The sequence below is a fragment of the Charadrius vociferus genome, unplaced genomic scaffold (assembly GCF_000708025.1).
Source record: "Charadrius vociferus isolate BGI_N301 unplaced genomic scaffold, ASM70802v2 scaffold88, whole genome shotgun sequence".
NCBI lineage: Eukaryota > Metazoa > Chordata > Aves > Charadriiformes > Charadriidae > Charadrius > Charadrius vociferus.
In genome coordinates this window covers 409384-431449 of record NW_009649619.1, presented here as the reverse complement: position 1 = coordinate 431449, position 22066 = coordinate 409384, and the positions used below count along the sequence as shown (strand labels likewise).

Below are 22066 nucleotides of genomic sequence, written 5' to 3'. Positions count from 1 at the left end.
GTTCAGCAGTCAAGTACGTAGCACAGACAGGGTGTTCATAGATTCCAGGAAGTTTGTAATGTATAAAAAAACCATGCTGCAAAAAGTCCCGATTTATTTTTATACAGCTCTCAAAAGTGATTGGCAGGTGTTGAAACAATGGAAGAGTGCTTAGTAAATGTTATTTAAGTATTTATATTTTAAAAATGCCTCAGATAACACTGTGAGACTTAAGGCAGGTGAATAAACAATCAGTTCCTTCTCCAAAGGTCTATGCCACACATGTATATACAAAATAATTTTCTGTATAATGAAGGTATCAACAGTCACATTTTAGTAACTGCAGTATCCAATACTACTTACTCCTTCTACTTACATGTTTCATTCCGAATGAAAGCATTAGTATATGATCTCATACTGGATGTCATATGTGACAGCATTCTGTGCAAATGAAGTTTATCTCAGATTGCTGCAGACTTTTAATTTATATATCAATTATTAATGCCATGCTCCACTGAGCACCTTTGCAGTTACCACTCTTTCTGTTATCATCCTACACAGGTTACCAAGAAAATTAGTTTCTTAGTAGTAGTTTTTTCTGTCTGATATATCACTATGAGACCTGTCTTCCGTCAACTGCTAACAGAACTAGGCCAAAAATCCTGTATAATACAGAAAAGAAATCATGCATGAACTGAATGGGAAGTCTGACCTAGAAATAAAATGGTCTGTTATCCTCAAGCGTAGGGCTAGAGACCTTTGCTGGTAAGAGGCAAACTAACGACACTCCAGTTAGTTTCTGATAAAGGACTGATGGTTTAGAACTGAAGAGTTTTTAGTGGAGGACTGAAATCTAATGGATCCTGTTTGCTTCTCCTTTCCCCAAAAGCGACACTTATGAAAGTCAATAGTGTAGGTCAGTACAGGAATCCAAGAGCCTACAGCACAACCCACCTACCTAAGCACTAGTTTCTCCAGCCTAAAATGGCAACTTGAAGTACCCATACTGAAATGAATAAGCAAGTGATACAGTTTTGTTGAGGGATTAACTGCAAGAGTAGAGCACTTATCCATTGCATATGTACTAGGAAGAACAGAAATGCAAGTCAATTGATCTTTCAGTGGATCAGCTAAGGATTTAGATCTAACTGCTTGCCCTTTGCTGATGATGCATGGTTGGGGAGGGGTAGAAATTACTAACAATTTCTGCCAGGAGAGTTTAAATTCAATTAAAGTCTCTAGGCAACCTAGAAAACTTAATCACAAATATTAGGTTTTAGTCCCGTGTTATCAAACAGGCACAAGCAGAGAAGATAGGATCCGAAGCCCTAGAAAGGTTCTCACGGCATACACTGAAAGGCACCGTGGTTTCCCAGTTTTCCTCCAGGACCTTCCCACCCACCAAAAGGTAAGTTACTTTTGTTTTATTCAGCTATATCTTTCCTTCTGCTATTTCTTCTCTGCTCTTATTACATGACAGATCTTTCCAAGCTGAGTTGTTCCTTCCTCCTCCCTGACAATGAAATTTCTACCAATAGCAATATGTTAACAGGTCCAAGAAGTGGCTACACACAGATATTTTAAGCCTTTAAGAATTAAAAAAAAAAACCCACAGTAACAAAAGTTACCCTTCCCCCTCAAAAAAAAAAAAAAAAAAGAGAGGGAAACAAAAAACCAGAATCCACCAAACTATTTCTCCACATCTTCACATCTTGCAGAAACGTCAAAGTGAGTGAAATGGAGAACATCAACCAGCTGGCTGCTGACACCAAACCATACCACAGTACTGCTACGAGTGATTTCCTTGAAATGAGGAATGCAAAAGCCAAGTCCTGGGTTAATTTTTTCTTTTAAAAACAGGCAGACCAATATTTTAACATTAGAAATTAATTCATTATTAAATTAATTGAGTCTGTTCCTAGTTAAATTCAGAAAAAAGGTTAAGTAAAAATGGAACCTTTTTATTAAGACAAATATACTCCAACTTCAGTTTTCTTGATCTATCTCTAACATTAGTCTCAATGACATGCAACAATTTCAAGTTCATCATGGGTCTTCAAATCCTGTGTGCTTTTACTACCAAAAAAAAAAAAAATAGAACAAGAAAGGACTTAAGCACCTAGCCTTTGGTGTGAAACTGTTTCAGTGCTGTACTTAAGTTGAAAACATTTCAGAAGAGGCAGAGTTAAATGTCTCAGAGAGGTTATCCAAAACAATCAGTAAGCTGAGATTTCTAGGAAGCCAATGACAAACACTGGGGACAAGGGTATCCCGCCCTAGTTCAATACAGAAAACAGGAATATTTGACTAGGTCATGTTGGCCTTCTGTACGGGAATCAACTAGTTAGACTACTCACTGAAGTGTGTCTGGATGGAGCAATTTCTCCTCCACCTGAAAAGCCAGAGTATCAGGCAGACAGAAAAATATTTAAGTAAATAAGTAAATATAAAAAGTAAATATAAAAAGTAAATATAAAAATATTTAAGTAAATCAGGGAAGCGGAGCAGCAAGCAGGGGAAAAAAAAATATCCACTTTTACAGTGTGACGACTACAGGATTTAACTGAGGGGGAAGGACAGAGTATCAGGTTCTGCTTCCTCTATTCACAATCATTTCTTACTTTTGACTACTCACTATAAAACAGTCCTGAGAATAGAGACCAAACCTCAGAACTTCCCCATCCCAGCTAAGTGAATAAAAGGACATGGGGCTGAACTCCACACAACCCAGTACACATTATGTGAGCTTAAGAGCCCCCCTAATACATCAAAGTTTTCAATAGATTTAGAGGCTCTGATGCCTACTTTCTGGATCTCATTGTGGCTTATAGCACTCACCATCACATCTGTAGGGTCCTCAAGCACTATCATTTGCAGACAAATAGGGAGGACTTTGGTGTTCTGAATTGAGATGTTTGAGTTAAGCTTCCAAAGTCCATTTAAGTACTTCTAATCTAGTCCCAAGCAGATTTTTCTTCTTTACTTAACAGTACAAAAGAATCCTGGAATGACACTACATGCTATTTTGCATCAAGCTGCTGTCAAAACAATGTAATCACAGGATCTTTATTGTAGGGGTAGGAGGAAGGAAAAATTGATGTTCTTAAAAGATTTTTCTGATCTTAGCATCTACAATACGGTTGCCTTTAGCTCACTTAAATGGTTCCTTCCACTCTTGATATTCTTCTTCGATAATTTTTTTTATCCATTACATGAAGAACAGATTGATAGCAAGCACTTAAGTCACTGTAGAGCCTGTTAGTTTTGTGATCATTACGAACAGAAAAATATCTCCAAGTTGTTCCTTATGCAGTTACATTCTTGCACCACAAGCCAAAGACCTCACTACACATTTTCACCCCAGGTGCATAAGCAGAGTCTCTCCCATGGAGCTGACAATGAAGTTAAGGGAAAAGGCCCACTAAGTGCAATCAGAGCCAAGCCACGATTTTTTTTTTTTTACGCCAGTCCTCTGTTACAAAGAGAAGGTGACATTACTCATGCATTGTTTTGTGCAAGCTCCCAGTAATAGCTACACGCTTTATTCTTCTTCCCACTCACCAGTGGACTAGATGCATATTTTCCAGTTTCCCATCAAGCCCCCAAACCCATTATAAGTACCTGTTGAATCAACCTTCTCCCCACTGAAATAGCACTTAACTGAACCCTCTGAACCAGAAAAGGATGGCAGCAGACAATGAAAGACCTTGCATCACTTCATTTCTCAGATGATTCCTCATGATAAATCTCTGCCTGTGCAGGAGATGATAGGCCTTAGAGTGTAGTAGGAGAAATGGTGGAACAGCAGTTTATATGATTTGCTTCATCATTTAACAGTACTTTTGGAAAGAGAGAACAGTGCAGTAAGCACTCTCAAATATGATACAGAGCTTATACAATTACTACTGTAATTACTTCATACATACAAACTGGTCTGCCAGACTAAAAACCAAACCAATTTGCAATGTATTTTTAACGTATCAATAAAGTCAGTCCAAGTCTGCCACACGAGTATACTTTTCTCAAACACAATGAGCTGGTTTTTATTCTAAAGTACCATGAAAGCCACAACAGCATGAAGAACTGTGAAATTACACCCTTCATTGTGTAACGTAGATAATGCCATTCTGATGCAGACGTTTCTTCCGAATCATAACAATACTGTTACCAAGCTCAAACTCCAAACAGACAGTAGACTTCTCTAGTGTAGTATGCAAATGTATAGCTCTGTAGTAATTTCAGCCTACCCCCTCAGTGTGTGTTTATAGGCTAGGTAGACTAGAGGCTACAGCATAACTTCACAGACTTAAAGGCCCTCCACAAGTAAAAATAAAACATTCTCCCACATTAAAAAAATCTGGATTACATTATAGAAGAAAACTTACCCCTTTTGGCCTTAAGAGCTACTGGCATTCAGCCCAATTAAAGCAAATACAAGCTGATTCAACTAAGGATTGCATCCTGGAAGAACCATGAGTCCTTAGTTCTTGCTTAACTTCAGCAGAACATATGGCAGATGTGATCATCTCCATATCTTGCAGTATATAGGCATAAAAACACATTACCCTCATCTCTTAATACAGCTTTTGGCAGCTGTAGTTTCAAAATTCTCACTTGTTATAACAATATTTATGGTGTGTCCTGGAGCCCAGTTTGGTCATGCTGAAAACAAATAAAAAACAGCCTCCAAAGCTGCAGTACAAAAATTAAACCTGATCTGAATTTGTAACAAGTATCTCTGTGCCAATTAAGTCTGAGAACTTTTTAAACCCCATAACATCTCAACTTCTAGTCTTCAAATTCTATTTTGAAAGTAAAACCTATCAAAGCAAGATGCTAGTTTCCTTCTGAATATAACTTACATATAACAGTACATATATAACTTACAGAAATGAATGCATTCCTCATATAATGCAGAGGGAGACTTAAGTTTCAGACTCTATGAAAGGCTTAATAAAAAATGAGGCAGCATTACATATAGCAAAACTGTAAAATAAAAGCTTCCGCAACATGCTCTCAACAGTTCCAAACAAAAACTAGTTCTCTGATTCAGTGATCTAAACATTTACCATCTGTTCTTAAAACTGCTTTCTGCAAAATTTTTGGGTCTCTTTTCCATTTATTAAACATTCTCTAGTATTTCTGAAGTACCGTTCTATATCTCTGCTACTTCTTTGGTTACACATTCCATTTCTTAATACTTCTAGCAGCGCCTTTCACAATAGTCTCTCGAAAGGATTAATAGCACAGTACAAACACTGTAAAGTCAAATAAATCTTACAGGACAAAGGGAACAGAGAACTAAGCTCAACTGAGAGACACTGTTGTAAGTAAGTTTACTCAGTTTAACTTGCTTCAACTTGCTTTTCTTTTCTGGCAAACATTTTCAACCAACACTAACCTCATCTCTTCTCCCTTCAATTCTTTACCCTTGAATTTTCTGCATGAGTTAAAAGCATCTTACCCCAGACACAATATTCTACTCTAGTTTTCAGTCTGCTCTCTACCTAAAAGAAGAAAGGTGACAGAAATACATGCCACAAATATGCACTTACCTGGTGACAGTGCCTGATCGACACATAGTTTTTCTGATGACAGTTTCACCGAATGATTGTTTCCTTTGTGATGACCAAGCCATTAATACTCTATGACCCCTTTCAGGCATGACAGGAACATCTCTGCACTCTTCCCAGTTTTGTGTATTGTAAGGTTGAAAGTGACTGCAGTAGCTGCTGTACGATCAACACACAAAAGGAAAAGAAACCCTGCCCCAACTGCTTGTGCATCTGCACTGCACTGCGGCCAAAAGGGACACCTAGGCAATGACTTGTTTCCTTTGTTACTTCCTGTTTCCCCCAGCGTTAGTGGGCAGCAGTATCTCTGTCACATTTCCCAACTTCCCAGAGAGGTTATAAATCAAACCCTGCATACCTCAAACCTCTGCGAGATAGCGAGACAGAAAGCAGAGAGGATTTTCCAGTGCTCACTTGCTTCCTATTCACCTTCCAATCAACTACTTTCCCTTGGGAGAAAAAGAAAGTAGTACTTTTTTTCTTACAGTGTACTCAGGCTCTCACACTAGCAGAGGCACAGCTCAAAATGCTGCCTGTGCTTCTGAAGAGCCTGCACTTCAGGTACTGGAATTGCACTGCAGAACTATGCTAAATATTTCATCTCTCTTTTCTCTCCTGTAGCTGCAGCTTGTTCTTCCCTCTTCAACCCAAGAAATTAAAAATAGCCATTTTCAAAGATTATGCAGTATATACATGCTTTAGAGCAAGTCTTGCCTGTACTTTGGATGCTACGCAAACGACAAAAGACAATAAAATTTGAATCCAAGAGGCTCACAACGTGAGGGCAACAATTCTACAGGACAAGTATCACCAACTGATGATGGATAAATGCCATTGTTTTACACTTATTTTCATCTGGAGCTCTTTAAATGATTCAAGTGTTTCACTGACTTTGTCTGGAATTAACCAATACCTCAGGCTAGAAAGTTCAAAAATGACAAAAACACACAGCAAGTTTCAGAATGATGGACAAAACCTACATACATGAACATACCAAGTAAATACTTCATGTATTTTGGGGGACATGGACACGAATCTGTACTCCAAAATAGAAGGAAGAAGTATCTATATAATGTCTTTTCTTTTCGTAAACTACCCGACAGTCAACGCACAGAAGAAAATAACATTTCAGATACTGGTCATGGTTGTTTTGGCTAGAAATTAAATTCTTAGTCTTCACCATAGGGCACTCATTTGCACTCCCTTCCATAGCCAGGCAATATAGGAAGGGGAAGCAAAACATAAATATCACACGCTTGTTGTTAGCTAAAAGGATCAGCATATCAACACAAAATACTGATGCTATTTAATAAGAATCAACACCCAGTTGTCTCAGTGGCTTAATTAACAGATTTTTCACACAGAAATTATGTAAAGAGGACTGCATCTCAGCAGCTTGTGAATTAAATTCACTTACTTTATCTGCTACAATATCAGTTACCATTTTAGACTTTAAGCATTAACACACAATTCTTTAAAGCAATCTTTCCTTCCCCAGTTGTCTGCTATCTAAGCATACTCTCCTAAGGTTGCATTACCATCTTTGCAATCTTTAGGTCTACCTCAGTAAAAAAGCTACAATCAGAATGACAGCATTTGAGTATATGTAACACTGGAAAAAAAAAATCAGTTCCTCTTTGCCTTTTCTGTTGTGACACACCTAAGTCTTGGTTTTCCCCTCCAAACTCCGCAACTATAGTACCATGCTCTTTGGCCTCAACAGTCTCATTTTAATTATGTCTCATTTACCCAACGCATGTTCCTGAAGTACAGCTTTTCCACTGTAACATTTCTGATGCTGTCCTCTCCCGTTTTCCACCTAAGCACTCAGAAATACAGAATTTTTCATTTCAAGTTCCAAGATCCCCTTTTGATTTTTCTGGTGATTTCCAACACTGTCAAGATAGCTTCTGTTCTAACTCTGTGACCATTTCAGACATGCACACACACAAGCTGGTGTCCCGCTGAGGAACAACAACAAAAAAATTTAGATGTTTCACAGTTTTGGAAGAATGAAAATTCAGCTTAAATTTCTAGACCAAACATTAATCAGAAGAGTTGTGTTTCAAAATTGCAAATAAAGAGTCTGAAGAAACAGAAAATCTTCATGGATTTGATTAACATGTCTGTCAAGGAGGTGAAAGAGTATTAAATTTATCCTTCTTCACAATGCACAATTCAGTTTGGCAAAGAACTCTGGTATATGGTTTTCAGACCACTAACCTTCATTTGTCCTCACAAAAATCAGTGGTGAGAAGCAGCCTTGCACCAAGCTAGCCTTGGGAGGATTTCAGTCAAAAGGAGTTACTTCATTTCTTTAACACTGTGAGATTTCACTCGGATAGCCTTAATAGGAAGAACCAAAGCATCAGAAACTAACATTTGGATTTCATTCCAGCACGGTCACTGTCTGAGGAAGTCAGCCAATCACCTCTCCCATTGTTAGGAACAGCTCTTGCTCCCAGTCAAAAGCAGTCCTACTTATCTTTAGTTAATGGAAAGCAAGAGCAATAAAATATACATCTATCACTATGCTGTCCTTGCCAGTAAGAGTTCATCAGTCTAGCTGACGGGCTGAGCTATGTCTGCAGCAAGAGAGCTTCCTCTTGCTGACCAATTTACAGGAAACTGCAAGAATGGACTGTAAATAAAAGCAGCACAAGAAGAGCACAGCAACAGCCAAGGCAGAAAAATTAACAAAGTGAAAACAAAAAGATTAAAATAGCATAAAAACTACTTTCCTTCAGCTGCAGCAAGCAGTCACCTCAGTCGTCAAGTTACACTCAGAGTAACATAAGAATTCATACATTGTATGTTTCCATAAAAGCCTACAGTATAGTAAGGCATTAAAGAAGGCCACATTCTGACAGTTTTACTGACTTTAATGAACTTTAATCAGGAATAGACTATTATGAGTTTTATTATTTTATTAATTCTACCAAACTAGTTTAGTGCCAAGTTGCTAGACCACAGTGGAAACACACCCACTATATTGAGAGATTATATGTCTGTAAACTGTATACTCCACAACTCAGATTGTAAAAGAGCAAGTGTAAACTACTTGCCTGAATCCTTCATCTGCTAGATAAGGCAGTCTTGTGAAAACGCGAATAATCATGCATCAGAATTACTTCTGCTGAGTGACCTGCAGTATAATAATTTAAAAAAAAAAAAAAAAAAATCAGCAACAAAGGGGAGAAATGATGCCAGAACTTCCAAAAATCCTCTTTCAATGCCAAAAGAGTTTCAATTCTTTAAACTTCATTCCCTCATTCAGCTTACTTAGGAAGATCTGAAGAAGCCTTAATTTACTTATTTAGTTACATATATTTTTAAAAGTAGCCAAAGCCTTGATAATATATATTCAATCTAAAACTGAGAAACACTTCAGGTCAAAAATCTTTTCAGTTTCTATTTGTACCCCACCGGTCTTAAGCTCTGAACGTCTACGGTCATATTATTGTCTTGGAACTTCAAAAAAAGCCAGCCAGCCCAGGCCTGCAGTAAGCAAGCCGTACTTCAGAGAAAGAGCGTATCAATTGTAAAACAAAGTTGTAACTGGTTTTTTTTTGGTTGTTTTACCAAACAGCTTGGTGTGAGTCCCAGAAGATGATATACTGACTTTGATTTTGGGATATGGTTAATGTCATATATTGCTCAAACATCTATAGACCAAAATACAGCCACAAAGTATTTGTGGTATACACATAGCTTGTAAAATAATCAAGTCACAGTGTGCAGCTGGAAGAGAAGAACCTTCTGCAAACTCTCCATTATCATTTAACAGATTCTCTTACATCAGCTAGCCTTGAAAAATAACCTAAGACTTAATATAGAAGTAAATAAGGATTGAATTAAAATCAGTACAGCTATCCTAGCATAATTTTCTATGTTGGCAATTTTATTATGAGTAGCTTTTCAAGTTAAGTTTAAGGGATTTCTACTGAATCAAAAGGCCCTTTAAAACTGCATAGGAGCATTCACCCAGTGAGTTAACTATGTGTCAAGTCTATGCCAATCAGACCGTACCAGTAACACTTGGTATAAGTAACACTTAAAATAGAAGGCAAGTTCTTAAACATTTTTGTTGCTTATAATGTTTCTTTAAAATAAATTCAAAGACACATTACCAAGGCAAGACTTCCATTCTCATTTGCTATTCAAACCAGATGGACAGGTTCTTTGTTCCTTGCAACTGTTACCTATATACAAGGTCCTTGTAAAAAAAGACTGTAAATGCAGCTACGGTTATGATTAACTGGTATCTTTCATCAGTGCTTGTAGAACAATTTAAACTAGATCATAGTTTAAAAAAAAAATAAAAACCATGTACTCAGCAGAAGTACAAATATGATTGCCAAAGTCCTATTCCTGCAGACAGTTGTGCTGCAGACAGCTGCAAAGTGAGTTCCCCCAAATACATGTAAACGCTTAGAGTGGGAGTTTCCACAAGCTATTTATTTCCTTGGCACAAGTTTTCAATTCCAAAATATTACAGTTGAAACTATTTTACTGCTAGGCTGGTTTGTGATGAACTGCATACAATTCTATAACTAATGTACTCATAATTGTTAATTTAGGAAGCACTGCTTTTTCACAAAATAATTTCTAATTACATGTCAAAACACCTTTAAGCATTTAAGTTGGCAGACCATTGGCATTTAATAAAAGTAACATCTAAATAAAGGCTATTACAAATTTACAAAAGGAGTCAAACATCCATTACTGATTATAAAGCATATCTGATAGGTACATTTAACCAGCAGACGTCTTGCCATACAGTTAAGTCTGTTGTTGGAAAATATTTGTTTCTATATTCTTAGAATTGTACTTAAAATCAATTTAAAGAACATCAAAAGTCCAAGTGAAAAAAAGAAGAAAGGTGAAAAAAACACTTTAGAAGCCTACACTTACGTTCATAATCTTCTACCGTTTCTGATACCAAAGCATTTTGTCAAGACACACAAGATCCCAGTGGTTCATTGTATACAGTGCCTGTACAAGACTAACAAAACTTAGGTCCAGGACTACTATTGCCAGTTAAAGAGAGTATTTCATGTGACTGTATATCTAAGTCAACAGAAAAATTAATGAATACAAGCAATTTTAAAACATTCTTGCAGCAGGATATTAAAAACAACAAAAAATGCACAAAGCTTATAGAGAAAGTCCTTCTGAATGTCAATCAGCAGAAAACTATAATGAGTAAATTTTTAAACTCTATCACTAACCCCAATAAGAAGCTACAGATTGAATACTAAAGAAATTCAGCAAGCCCTGGTTTAGAGGAAGCATTTGGTCATGTCATCCATGAGCCCTTCAAGCTTGCGTGTCCCTCTTCTGGTAGACTGCAGTAACCTTATATTTAAAGAAATATACCTCTGCAGGCAAATGGCTGCAGCCAGCACCGAAGAGGAAGCTCAACTTCTGTCAGACCCTGGGAAAACAAAACGAGACAAATATTTCCTATTTTTATTTCGCTTGTAAAGAGACTACTGATACAATTTAAAGACAAAGTATAACCGCAAAGACTCACTCTAAAATTCACTGGTGCACAACACAAAAGACAGTGTTGGTTTCTTAGTAGTGATGCAGTGAAGCATGTCAGTGTTTGCCCTTCTCATACTTGGAAACTCTGACTAGGAACCTGAATCTTAAAATAAGCTAATAACCATGCAAGTGTAATTTATAGAATTAGAAGGTCCAACTTCTAATTGTATTGCTAATGGACAGTCCCCACCTCCAACAGCTTTGAAGCTCCTTGAGCTTAAAACCTCATGCAAGCAAGTAAGTGTACCAGAAACAAGGTTTCTTTATACTGACTCCAATGGCTGTTCCCTTTTAAATCACGATAGGGATTTCTCTAAAGGATGTTGTAAAGGCATGAGTATTTTGCCACTCCCACCTCCAACCACCCAAAACACTAAAATCAAAGGAATGAAACAGGTAGGAGCATGGATTGCAATAACCAGGACTTAAGGCTGCAGTATTTCGTCACTTCGGTAATAACTACTTTTAAAAAAAAGAAAGAAAAACACAACCAAAACACATACACTGGAAAGAAGAATCTGTGCAAGGCTCAAAAAAAGAAAGAAAAACACAACCAAAAAACATACACTGGAAAGAATCTGTGCAAGGCTAATGCTTACTTTCTACAAAAGCTGAATTTAACTATAACCACCAGATCACGCACAGTTGGTATTTTACATCAAGATTTTAATTTTAAAACAAATGTACACTGCAAGGCTACATGAGAAAGACAGCAGTAAAACTATTTTAATTTGGAGGACATGAGAGGGAACAGTCATTTCATATCACTTAACCCTAAAAATGTATAATCACATGCAATGGGCTGCTTCTGCAAGACAATTTGGACAATGCCATTTGAAATTATCATTTTTTTTCCCCACGGAATTCGCTACTTGCTTCAGAAATATGGAAAAGGGAAAAAACCCACTATTTCCCCCTTAGATCTTGTTTAAATGAACTACAAAAGCAAGGATTAGGCCAACATTGCCCTACACCTCTGAAGCTGTACAGTTGTATTCAAAAGTGAGTTCACGCAGATCTATTTTCAAGCACAAAAAACATTCATATGCAGTACTTCACAAGACATGAAGAAAAACATTCTTATTTTACAACACAGATCACAGTTTGCCTAATCAAATATATTACTGGTATAGTGCCAACGAAGTTTGTAGAAAGGTTTCACAAGAGGTACAAAAAACTCACAACATACCATAAGAGTAACAAACACCTGACAGTAAGGTAGGCCAAAGGCAAGAAGCTAAAATACAATTTTTAGATCCCCATTTTCCATCTGATCTTGACGTCACTTTTCTCTTCAAATCATCTCCTTTTCTGACCTGTCTTGAAAGTCAAGATACATACTCTTACAAAAGCCTTTATAAGGGTTAACTCATTTACACCGGGAAAAAGACTTCAGAAAACTAAAGATGGGAATAGATCTATTGGTACTGCAGATGTAAATCAAAGCTCTTCATAGCATGGTCATAGAATAGAATCACAGAATAGTTTGGGTTAGAAGGGACCTTTAAAGGTTATCTAGTCAAACCCTCCTTCAATAAGCAGGGACATCTTCAACTCGATCAGGTTTCTCAGAGCCCCACTCAACCTGACCTTGAATGTTTCCAGGGATGGGGCATCTACCACCTCTCTGGGCAACCCATGCCAGTGCTTCACCACCCCCATTGTAAAAAGTGTCTTATATCTAGTCTATCTACCCTCTTTTAGTTTAAAGCCATTACTTTGTGCACTGCCTAGAACTAATAGCCATTATCTCCAAGAAGTCCATACAGCATTCTTTCATTTCCAAGTTTTGGTACTCTATAAAATTCAAGTTTACTCTTACATATGGAGCTTATGATGTTTCCAGCAGAGGATTTTACAATATTTACAGATTATCTTTCCTGCTATACACATGCTAGATATTCTTAAGGCATTCTAAATACGAGTCACTTGTACACAATGAAGAGCTGAAGCTGGATTTCACTTGCACAAAAGAAATTCAGGAATTCGGGTCAATGGGATTAGTCCTATTTCAACCTAAGTAATCAAACCTGACATCTTTGTATAGTAAAGACAACAATAGTTAACCCAGATCCAAGCCAAATGTCAGATCACAGATATTACTGCTGCATTGATTCAGCTGTGTATGTTACTGGCACCACAAAATAAAAAGGTCTACAAATGCTGAGCTTAAAAGGAGAAAGTGCTATTTCTGCATAGTTTTAAAAATATAATGGCATTTGTGACTTTTTATATAGCATTTGAAACCATAAAGACTGATATACTTAACATCCCCTACAAAACTGCACTTACAAACATGTGTTTGTGATACACATCTACACTTTAAGATAGTCAGTATCTATAGGCACAAAAAGAACTCTCAGCTTTAGAGGCATGATAGAAAGTGTTAGAAGTGCATTAGGCTCTGACCAAAAAGCCTCAAGAAAATATCCTCCAGGCAATCTTTCAGAGCATTCTAGTCATTTAATGTTAACTAGTAAACCACTATTTTAATGAAAGACATTTCCTGGCTTACAATGGAGTTCATTTTCAATTTCTGTCTCCAGCAGATCAAAACCTAACAGTCCCAATGCTTCTAACTAAAATTCTCCTATTACATATTTATTTCTAAGTTTAGCACCATCACAGCTTAGCAAAGATTTTGGTAGAATCACAAGAGCACATAGAGTTTACACAATAAACCAATGGAGGTACACCATTGATAGACTAAGCATGGTATTTGCTCCAAAGAATCACTTTAAAAAAAAAAAAAAAAAGAAAAGAAAGAAAATCACAAGAAGCAATTTGTTTATTCACCTTGTCTTCTCACACCAGAGAAAAGCATCCTTACGGTTAGCAAAGACATCCTGAAAAACAGCTTATTTTAGATAAAACTGCAGACTCTTTCCACCTCCTGTTATTCAGGTTATATTCCATCTATATCTGTGCATGTTTATATACATATACACATTATGCATGTAGTATAACATGTGGGTATTTATGAATAAAATCCATTCTTTGAAATCTACCACCTTCAATAAAAAGTAGCATAATACTACAGCTTTGATTAACAATGCTAGCTTTGCATTTATGGCTATTCTGTTTTTCTTGGAAGAACAGATGGTGGCTGGATTACTCCAGCTATAACATGGTGACAACTTTTTCTAACTGTGCATCCATTTTTATTTGCATCTAAGGAAGAACAAGTATTAAGACATCAGAGCAGTCACTATTCCTCTTCCAAAGATCTCTTGTGTGGATTCTCTCCCCAAGGAAAAAAAAAAGCAGCAAAAACATAATAAGACTTCCCTAACTTTTAAGTCCGGATAAGACATTTACAATTGTAATAACGGTTAGTAAACACTTTCCGTGTTTGGGTTTTTGGTGGTTTGTTGGGTTTGGGGTTTTATTGTTTGTTTTTTCAATGGGCAACAGGAAAGTAACAACAAAAATCACTGTGCTTCACTACCATTGCTCCAGTGCTGCTTTCCCTCCTATGCAGTCTGCCAGAGAATCAGCAGCTGGCACGGACAAGTGGAAGGACTGTAATAGTTGTAGTTTAACTGAATGGGAAAAAATAAGCTTTAAGTCAGAAAGGACAGAGAGAATACCAAAAAGTATTAAGATCAAAGTAGACACAATTGATCTTGAAAGAGTTCTTGCTATGTACAGTATACCTTGAAATCTTAAAGCTTAATTTTTTTTGCTGGTTTGGAATGCTATATAGATTTTTCTCTAACATTTTTCATTCCATGTTGTTGGAGATGCAACTGTTCAGTTAGAAATCACAAGGAATCTATTCTCCAAGACTCACCACCCCTTTTGATATTTTGGCAGTTCTACAGAACACCATCCTTAACCATTTTCATTCTAGTATAAGCTCCTTCTTGTCCTAGGTGATGTTGCTGAAGTATGCAACATAAAGCCATCAGACCTTAGGAGACCAGGCTTAAATAGCGATATAGTTTATTTTCTTCTTAGCAGAATTATTAGGAACACATCAGACTTGTATTTGCTTTTTATGTGGACTCATGCCAGAGTATAAGACCAAGCTCATATTGGATCTTTACTTGTAAGCTGCTCAAAAACCTAGTAACCCAACAATAAGAAACTAAAAAAAAAAAAAAAAAAAAGGAAGACTGGCCAACACCACTACTGCTACAACTGGTAAAGACTGTGTGGAAGACAGAGCTTTCTCACAACTTCTGTTTACATAAGAAGGTAAGAACGACACTTCACAACAACTGATTCATGTGTGAGGTGCACTTCTTCCACATAACATACCTTCTCAATTAACACAGACCAGTAAATGCATTTAGAGCAAAATCCTACCAGAACACTAGACCATGCACTTTTCATCATCTCCTTAGGGCTACAAAAACAGCAGGGAATGAGTAACATGTGGCAGTCAAATGACTTAGCATGTTGACCAGAATGGTAGAAATGGCATAGGCATAGATCTACTTATCTCATTAATGTGCTCCTTGCTGTCTAAAATGGCAAAGAACACTCCAGGACAGAAGGGAATTGAATAAAGTTGCAGTTTCAAGCAAAAAGACTTCCATTTGCTACATTTCATAGCAAAGACACTGCTGCAAATCCACTGCTGCAAATCCCTTCTGCTTGGCACGCTCTCAATAAACAAAGCCCATCAATCAAGTGCCACGTTCCTTAGAAGAAGATCTCCAACTCTGGAAAAAGAGACCTAGTGCCCAGTTCAACAGCCCAGCAGTGAGCTTCCTACTACTAAGTAATTATTAAGTCATACAATATTGTTGCAGCCCATTAAATCAGAGGTTAGTACATCCTTCGTAATTAACAGATTTGTCACTAATCCCTTGCCACCTGCCAACCCAAATTTGCTGGGGAGCTGAATCCCACAGTGCAAGCACACAGGTGACATCAGCAGTACTGTGACACCCTTCTTTTCCACTAAGATAACCTTCTACCCCCAGCAGTCCTCTCATTCCTTTAGGACCAATGAGCCAGAGCATCAGCCAGCTCCTCTAAGCAGAAGAGCTGCCAGCCAGCAAGAAGGAGGAGAAACATAACTGCTCTCCACCATGGGAGTAGGGATGCCATGCAGCTGTGGAGAAAGACTCTGGTAGCAAAGGCACAGTGCCAATCAGACAGATAGTTTCCGGACTTAATCACTTTGATATCACTTAGTACTGTGTACATTTGGTAATACAGTATTCCATCTTATCAGCATTGTTTCCATCGTTATTAGAAAGGTTATCTGCACCTCAAAGCTAAAGATGTGAGATTCAGCAAATTCACATTCCTCTGATAATGCTTCAATTTGCCTCTTCAGACACTCAGAAGTTTTGTGAACTACAACCATCTTCACAACAACTGTGATATTTGCCCAGGGACAGAAATAAGGGCGGCAGGGGGAGGGGGGAGTGTGCATGCAAATGACTCACTGAGGCTTTAAGTTCAGAGGGAAAAAAGAATTTCACTGCGAGTTCTTCCCATAACAGCTTCCCACAAATACAATAATTTCTTCCAAGTAGCTAGAGAACAGTTAGGCTAATCTGTTCTCCTAGTTTAAACACAAAAAGTACATTTAAAATACTCCTCTTTCCCTTCCAAATTTCCCTCCCTCCCCCACTGCATCGTCACACATCAAGTATTTATCTAGCATGATTCCAGCAGTCTGCCATGCTTAATTTACTGCTGAGTAAGAGTACCCACACAAGCTTACTGATGGTGGGACTGGAATAGATTTGGGCCAGACTATGTATCATCATATTATTTGTTTGAGTTCTCCTAAATCTAGGGTCACAATTCTGTTATATATAATCCCATTAGTATTCTTCAAGGTAGTTTTCTTCCTCCAGCCCTTTAGGGGGAAGAGAACTACTAATATTATATCAAGACTCGTTTGCCACTGCTGTATTTTGTCTTCTCAGAAAATACTTTGATTAGCGTTCTGTTGAGTGTATTCACCTATTTGCAGTCGTAATGCAAGTCTGCAGTAAGAAATCAAAGGTAAGCACTCTCTCCTAGATACCAAACCATGGAGACTGCACAGGATTGATTGTCCTGTGGTCTTACAGGTGGTATGCCCACTTTGACAGCAGAAAGCCAATTTCTCTGTGCAACATGTACAAAAGTTCCGCTCCTTTCACTTAAAACTGTGCAGTGCTTTGGAAACATACCTACTTGGCATGATAGTGGAGTCTGATTAACTGACTGAAAAATTACAGTGGAAAGCTTGAATGTTTAAGCCTGACTGATTAAAGGCAATTAACAGCTGCAGAAGCTCAGCAGCTGTGTAAGTCAGGTCACTCTTTTGCCTGAACATAGCTTGAAGTGCCTCGTTTTGATTAGTCAACTTTACAGATCAGGTCAGTCTTGAATTCGCTAATCATAAGCCTTTCATCTGTCAATAGGACCTGTAGGCTCATAGTCTACGTTTCCTTGTGCTAAATTTCTCTCTACATCATTATTGGGACGTAAAGTAGAAAAAATGCCAATCCTTACAGGAAGGTACAGAAAACTACGAAAAGGAAGACGACTAGCTCTTACACAAGCCTACTTTATCTACAGTGTACAGCTTTAATAGTATAAGGAATAGCAGAAGCTGACTTCAGCACATAGCCTTGGTCAAAACAGTGAGACTGCTAGATTTGTGTAAAAGGTTTAGGAGTGCATGTAATGAAAGAAAAACGTTCAGTAGCAGCCTGTGCCATCTCTGCAATAAGATCATACCACAGTGCTCCAAGATAAGAGATGCTCTCACTTGAGGAAATACCTGTTTTGCAATTGTAATACATTGAACTTAGACTCTTCAGAGCGTATAACAAGTCCCAGCTTGGTCTAGGAGAAACAAACAATTATGTGACATGTTGTAATAGAATTACTGTTAAGCAACATCAAGGTAATCATTTACTCTTTTTAGTAGGGATGTCACAAGATTAGAGACTACTAATTTAAGCCTCTAATTTGGTTGCAGGAACTAGCTCTCAAGGTTAACTACATTCTGTTTTGAATGCTAACCTCAGCACTTAGATGCACGCAAGCAACTTCTGCTGAAATTAAGAGGAATTAGGAAGACTTTGAGGTGAAATTCGTAAGGATGTGGAACTTAAACCAAAACTTTTTTCTTTGTAGTAAATACACCAGCAGAGACATTTTCCCTCAATCATGTCAGAATATTAAGAAGTACAGTAAGTCTTGTAAAATAATTTAAGAGAACTAATAAAACACAAGATGAAGGACCATGTCAAAGAGATTTTAACTTGGTATAAGATTTACACACAGACACTGAAAGGAAATTGCAGATCAAATCTAGTTTCTACTTCTATAGGTTCAACAGGGTATAACCTCAAAAATCATAGTTCATGAGACACAAACTCAAAATGAGTTTTGTTTTTTCCCCTCCTCAAGAGACAACCATTTATTTAATAGGAAAATATGCAAATATTTATAAAAATGACCATTTCCAGAATGATGATTAATGTCTACCACTACAGTAGCTGAAGTTAAAAATAGAACAGGGAAACAAAGCTTCCTACCAAACCACGGGGTTTTTTTGGTGTGTCTTACAAACCATATTTCACCAGACGAGACTGAAGCATTCACAACATCATCTGCTTCCGCCTCTCTTCTTCCTTTTTTGTTACTAAGCAGCTAATACATGAAAAACTAAAACGAGTAACACACAGTTTTACACTTACTAGAATCTGTTTCAGGATCTGAGATGCTGCCCTGAAGTGCTGCATAAATAAAGATAGAGACATCTCAGTGACTGATTTCAGCAGAGTAAAGCTCTCCTAGAGAGCAAGAAGCTTATTTGTTTGGAGAAGAACTGCATATGGAAGTGGAAACTGACATGTTAATTAAGATTTCCCTCCTCCAAGGGTTCTTGGTTCTTATTTAGCACACCTTTAAATGAAAAACTCAATGCTAGTACAAGATGAAGCTATAGTTATTTGAAGTCACCTCAATTTAAGAACATTTAGAATTAAGTCTTGCTTTTGTTTAAAGATTAATTATTAAATTGCACAGCACAGGTTCATGGTTCATCTAAATAGGAAGACTGCCAGCTAAACTAGACCTGACCTTACTTCCATCTGTTAAAGCAGAATAATACCAAAAGACGCAGTTCAGCTGGCAGTTCCAGGCTGGCTAACCTAAACAATGAAAAAGTGCATTTACACTCAGTAACAATGGAGTTCAGGTCACTGAAGCCCAATCTAAATTCACATTCTTGTCCTAACAGAAAGAAAACTCATGCACGCAGACTACATTTCCACCACCCGGTACATTTTATTTATTTTTTGACCATACAAGTACTAACTTGTATCTAGGAATCCTAAATCTTCCTATTTCCTTCTACTATTCTCTCTCCTCTTGTTTATTTGGATACGCTTCAAAATCCTGAGAAATCTTCTGCTTTTAGTCATGTCTCTGTTATGCGTAAATCACCTTTCATGATGAGTCTTGCAGCATGCTTCCCATCATCTCTTCCTCTAGTCAACACTCAGACAAACAAAGATCTCTGAGGTAGCAACAGTTCCAGACATGCACACTGGTGCCACTGGACTCTCCCAGCCTTTTCTTTCCAGGTACTGCCAGAAGCAAGAACAAGGAAAATAATTCAAACTCCAAAATGCCGGGGTTTTTTTTCTACAGCAAGTTGGGACTAATCTCTTAGCTGGAACTTGGTAATCAGTGTTAAGTCAGGGTGCTGGAAACTTACAAATTAGCTCTAAGGCAGGAGATAAACTGTAACATAACATACTAATAGCCAATGATAAAAACTGGGTCCTTTAGTAAATTTCTGGTCTCCTCCTCTGCTCTAGGTGTGAGCAGCCACTGCCTAAAAGCACAAGTCAGTCAGTGTGGGGTTTAAACTCACTGAAGCTATACTGAAGCTGATACAGTGCCTGAATTCTAGCATCACTGCAGTACTGCTCCATATATGCAAAAAGCATATTGTGGTATTGCTGCACAGCACAGTTAAAAATAATTGGTAAGGTAAATAGTTGATTTACCCTCAGTCTTTCTGTCATGCCATCAATTTTGACAAAGAAAAACAAACAACAAAAAAAAACCAACCCAAAAACCAAAAACAAAAACCCCCATCTCTGTCTGAAGACTCAGGCCACAGACTGTTACTACTCTTACAGGTATGCTGAAAACTGTAAAAAGACAGCAGTACGCTTATTGGATAGGGGGAACAGGGGCAGAGAAGGTGAACAATCAAAAGAAAGGTGAACAAACTAAAGGAAGGATGACTACACCCTGACATAGCGAGTCTCAACCCACATGACAAAAGGCAGGTGCTCCAGTCTGTGAAACAGTTATCTCCTTTACTGGGCAAAAATGATGCTCTATCTATACAGAAACTCATAGCTGAATTCAGACTCTGAGAATGGAAATAATCTGATGAACAGTCAACTCTGCAAAAGTGTCCAGAGACTTGGAAAGGCATCCTTATTTATCATATTTAAGAAGTATTGAATGTTGTCAACTACTAAATTTGAGGCCTGCTTCTTTTAAGGCTTCAGCTACTATGCTGAGGGGTTTTAGTTTCTGGGTTTTTAAAACAGCACACTATCCTTCCAATTAGGAGAAAGGCTTAAAACACACAATATAGGCACCCTGAAAGAAAGTCAATAATAAATGCTTGCTTAAAATATATACAACTCCCTCCTCTTAGGAACTTCATTTGTGACTTTTGCATGTTTATTCAGTGTTCCTGCCAAAAAGAATAGAATTCTAATATTTCAGATGTTTGGTGCTCATAAAAGAGGTCAATATTACTCAGCATGGCCACCAGGTTTAAAAAAAAAAAAAAAATCAGTTACTAAGGCTGATACTTCATTCAGTTGTTGCTCAAATATGAGTTCTGATGGAAACTCCATTTTCATATTTTGAGGAAAGCATCTGGAATGAAAGATTTCCTGTCTGAAGAGCCCTTACAGGTGAGTTCATGATTAAAAGCATAAATTCAAGTTTCTCCGAGTACTCTCATTTACAGCAAAGCTGAAGGGATAATGAAACAAAAGCCTTGGTTAAATAGGTTCAGTACCTTTCTTATTTGGGGACTGTACTCCCTGCACTGAAACAATCCAGAATATAAATGAAGTTTTTTACAGCGATACATGCATGTTCTTTGTGCATCCATGTGTCAAGCGTAGATGATATTGTACACATAAATAAAGTTTAGTTGCAATGTCTACTACATTACGCAACAACAATCAATCTGTTTACATGGACCACTCAAGTTTTTGTAAAGCGATCTCAAATCTATGTGCAGGTATTAAGTTTTCTAAATGTTCCGTGAGAGAGTGAAAGCCATTTCCATGTTGTTAAAGTCTCCTTAGCCACTTAAATCCATTTCAAATTATCAGGAATTACCACAGTCATCCCTAAGTGCCCACACACTACAAAATACACTTTCACCACCTACAGAAATTAGGGTCAGTCATACTATAAAGAACAGAACCCAAAACTCCTGTCTTCCTGCTCTAACGTATCCAAGAAAACGGTCTACAATGACAAAACCTCGCGTTCTTGTAAGTCACAGTAGAGTGGTTGCATTTCATTATGGAAAAAGTGTTTACCTTTTAAAAATGTAAGGATACAAAGCTAGCTTGAATTGGGAAGTTTCTTCTTTGACAAATTAACACTTGAAAAGCATGGGGCGGGGCAGGGGGAAGACACATGCATTCCCTGAAAGACAGAACAGACCTAGTGAATCAAATGTACCTACTGTTCCATTAGGACAGAAGCATGATCCTGTATGATCCTCATCATACATGATTAATGATGTATGGTTTGTCAATGTTATAACTTAGAGTAAAAAAAAAAAAAAAAAATCCAGAAAGCTTTAACCATAACCAGTTAAAAAGTAAGAATTTTCAAACATAAAGAGGATGAAAACAGGAGTTTCCTAGCCTTCTTGGAATTTTACCTATGGCCCTTCCAGAAAGATAAGATCGTAAGGAAGTAAAGGTCTGCTTTCCCTA

At 37.5% G+C, this 22066-nt stretch overlaps 1 protein-coding gene across 1 annotated transcript in view; it reads right to left on the bottom strand.

The window, feature by feature from the left end:
- The window catches only part of SH3BP2 (SH3-domain binding protein 2), a 21218-nt gene extending 12533 nt beyond the window's left edge, over window positions 1-8685 (bottom strand). Inside the window, exon 1 of the mRNA XM_009890507.1 lies at window positions 8618-8685. Within this exon, the coding sequence (XP_009888809.1) occupies window positions 8618-8670 (53 nt within the window). The 5' untranslated portion in view covers window positions 8671-8685. The remainder of the gene's footprint in view (window positions 1-8617) is intronic.
- Between the last annotated feature and the right edge of the window lie 13381 nt (window positions 8686-22066).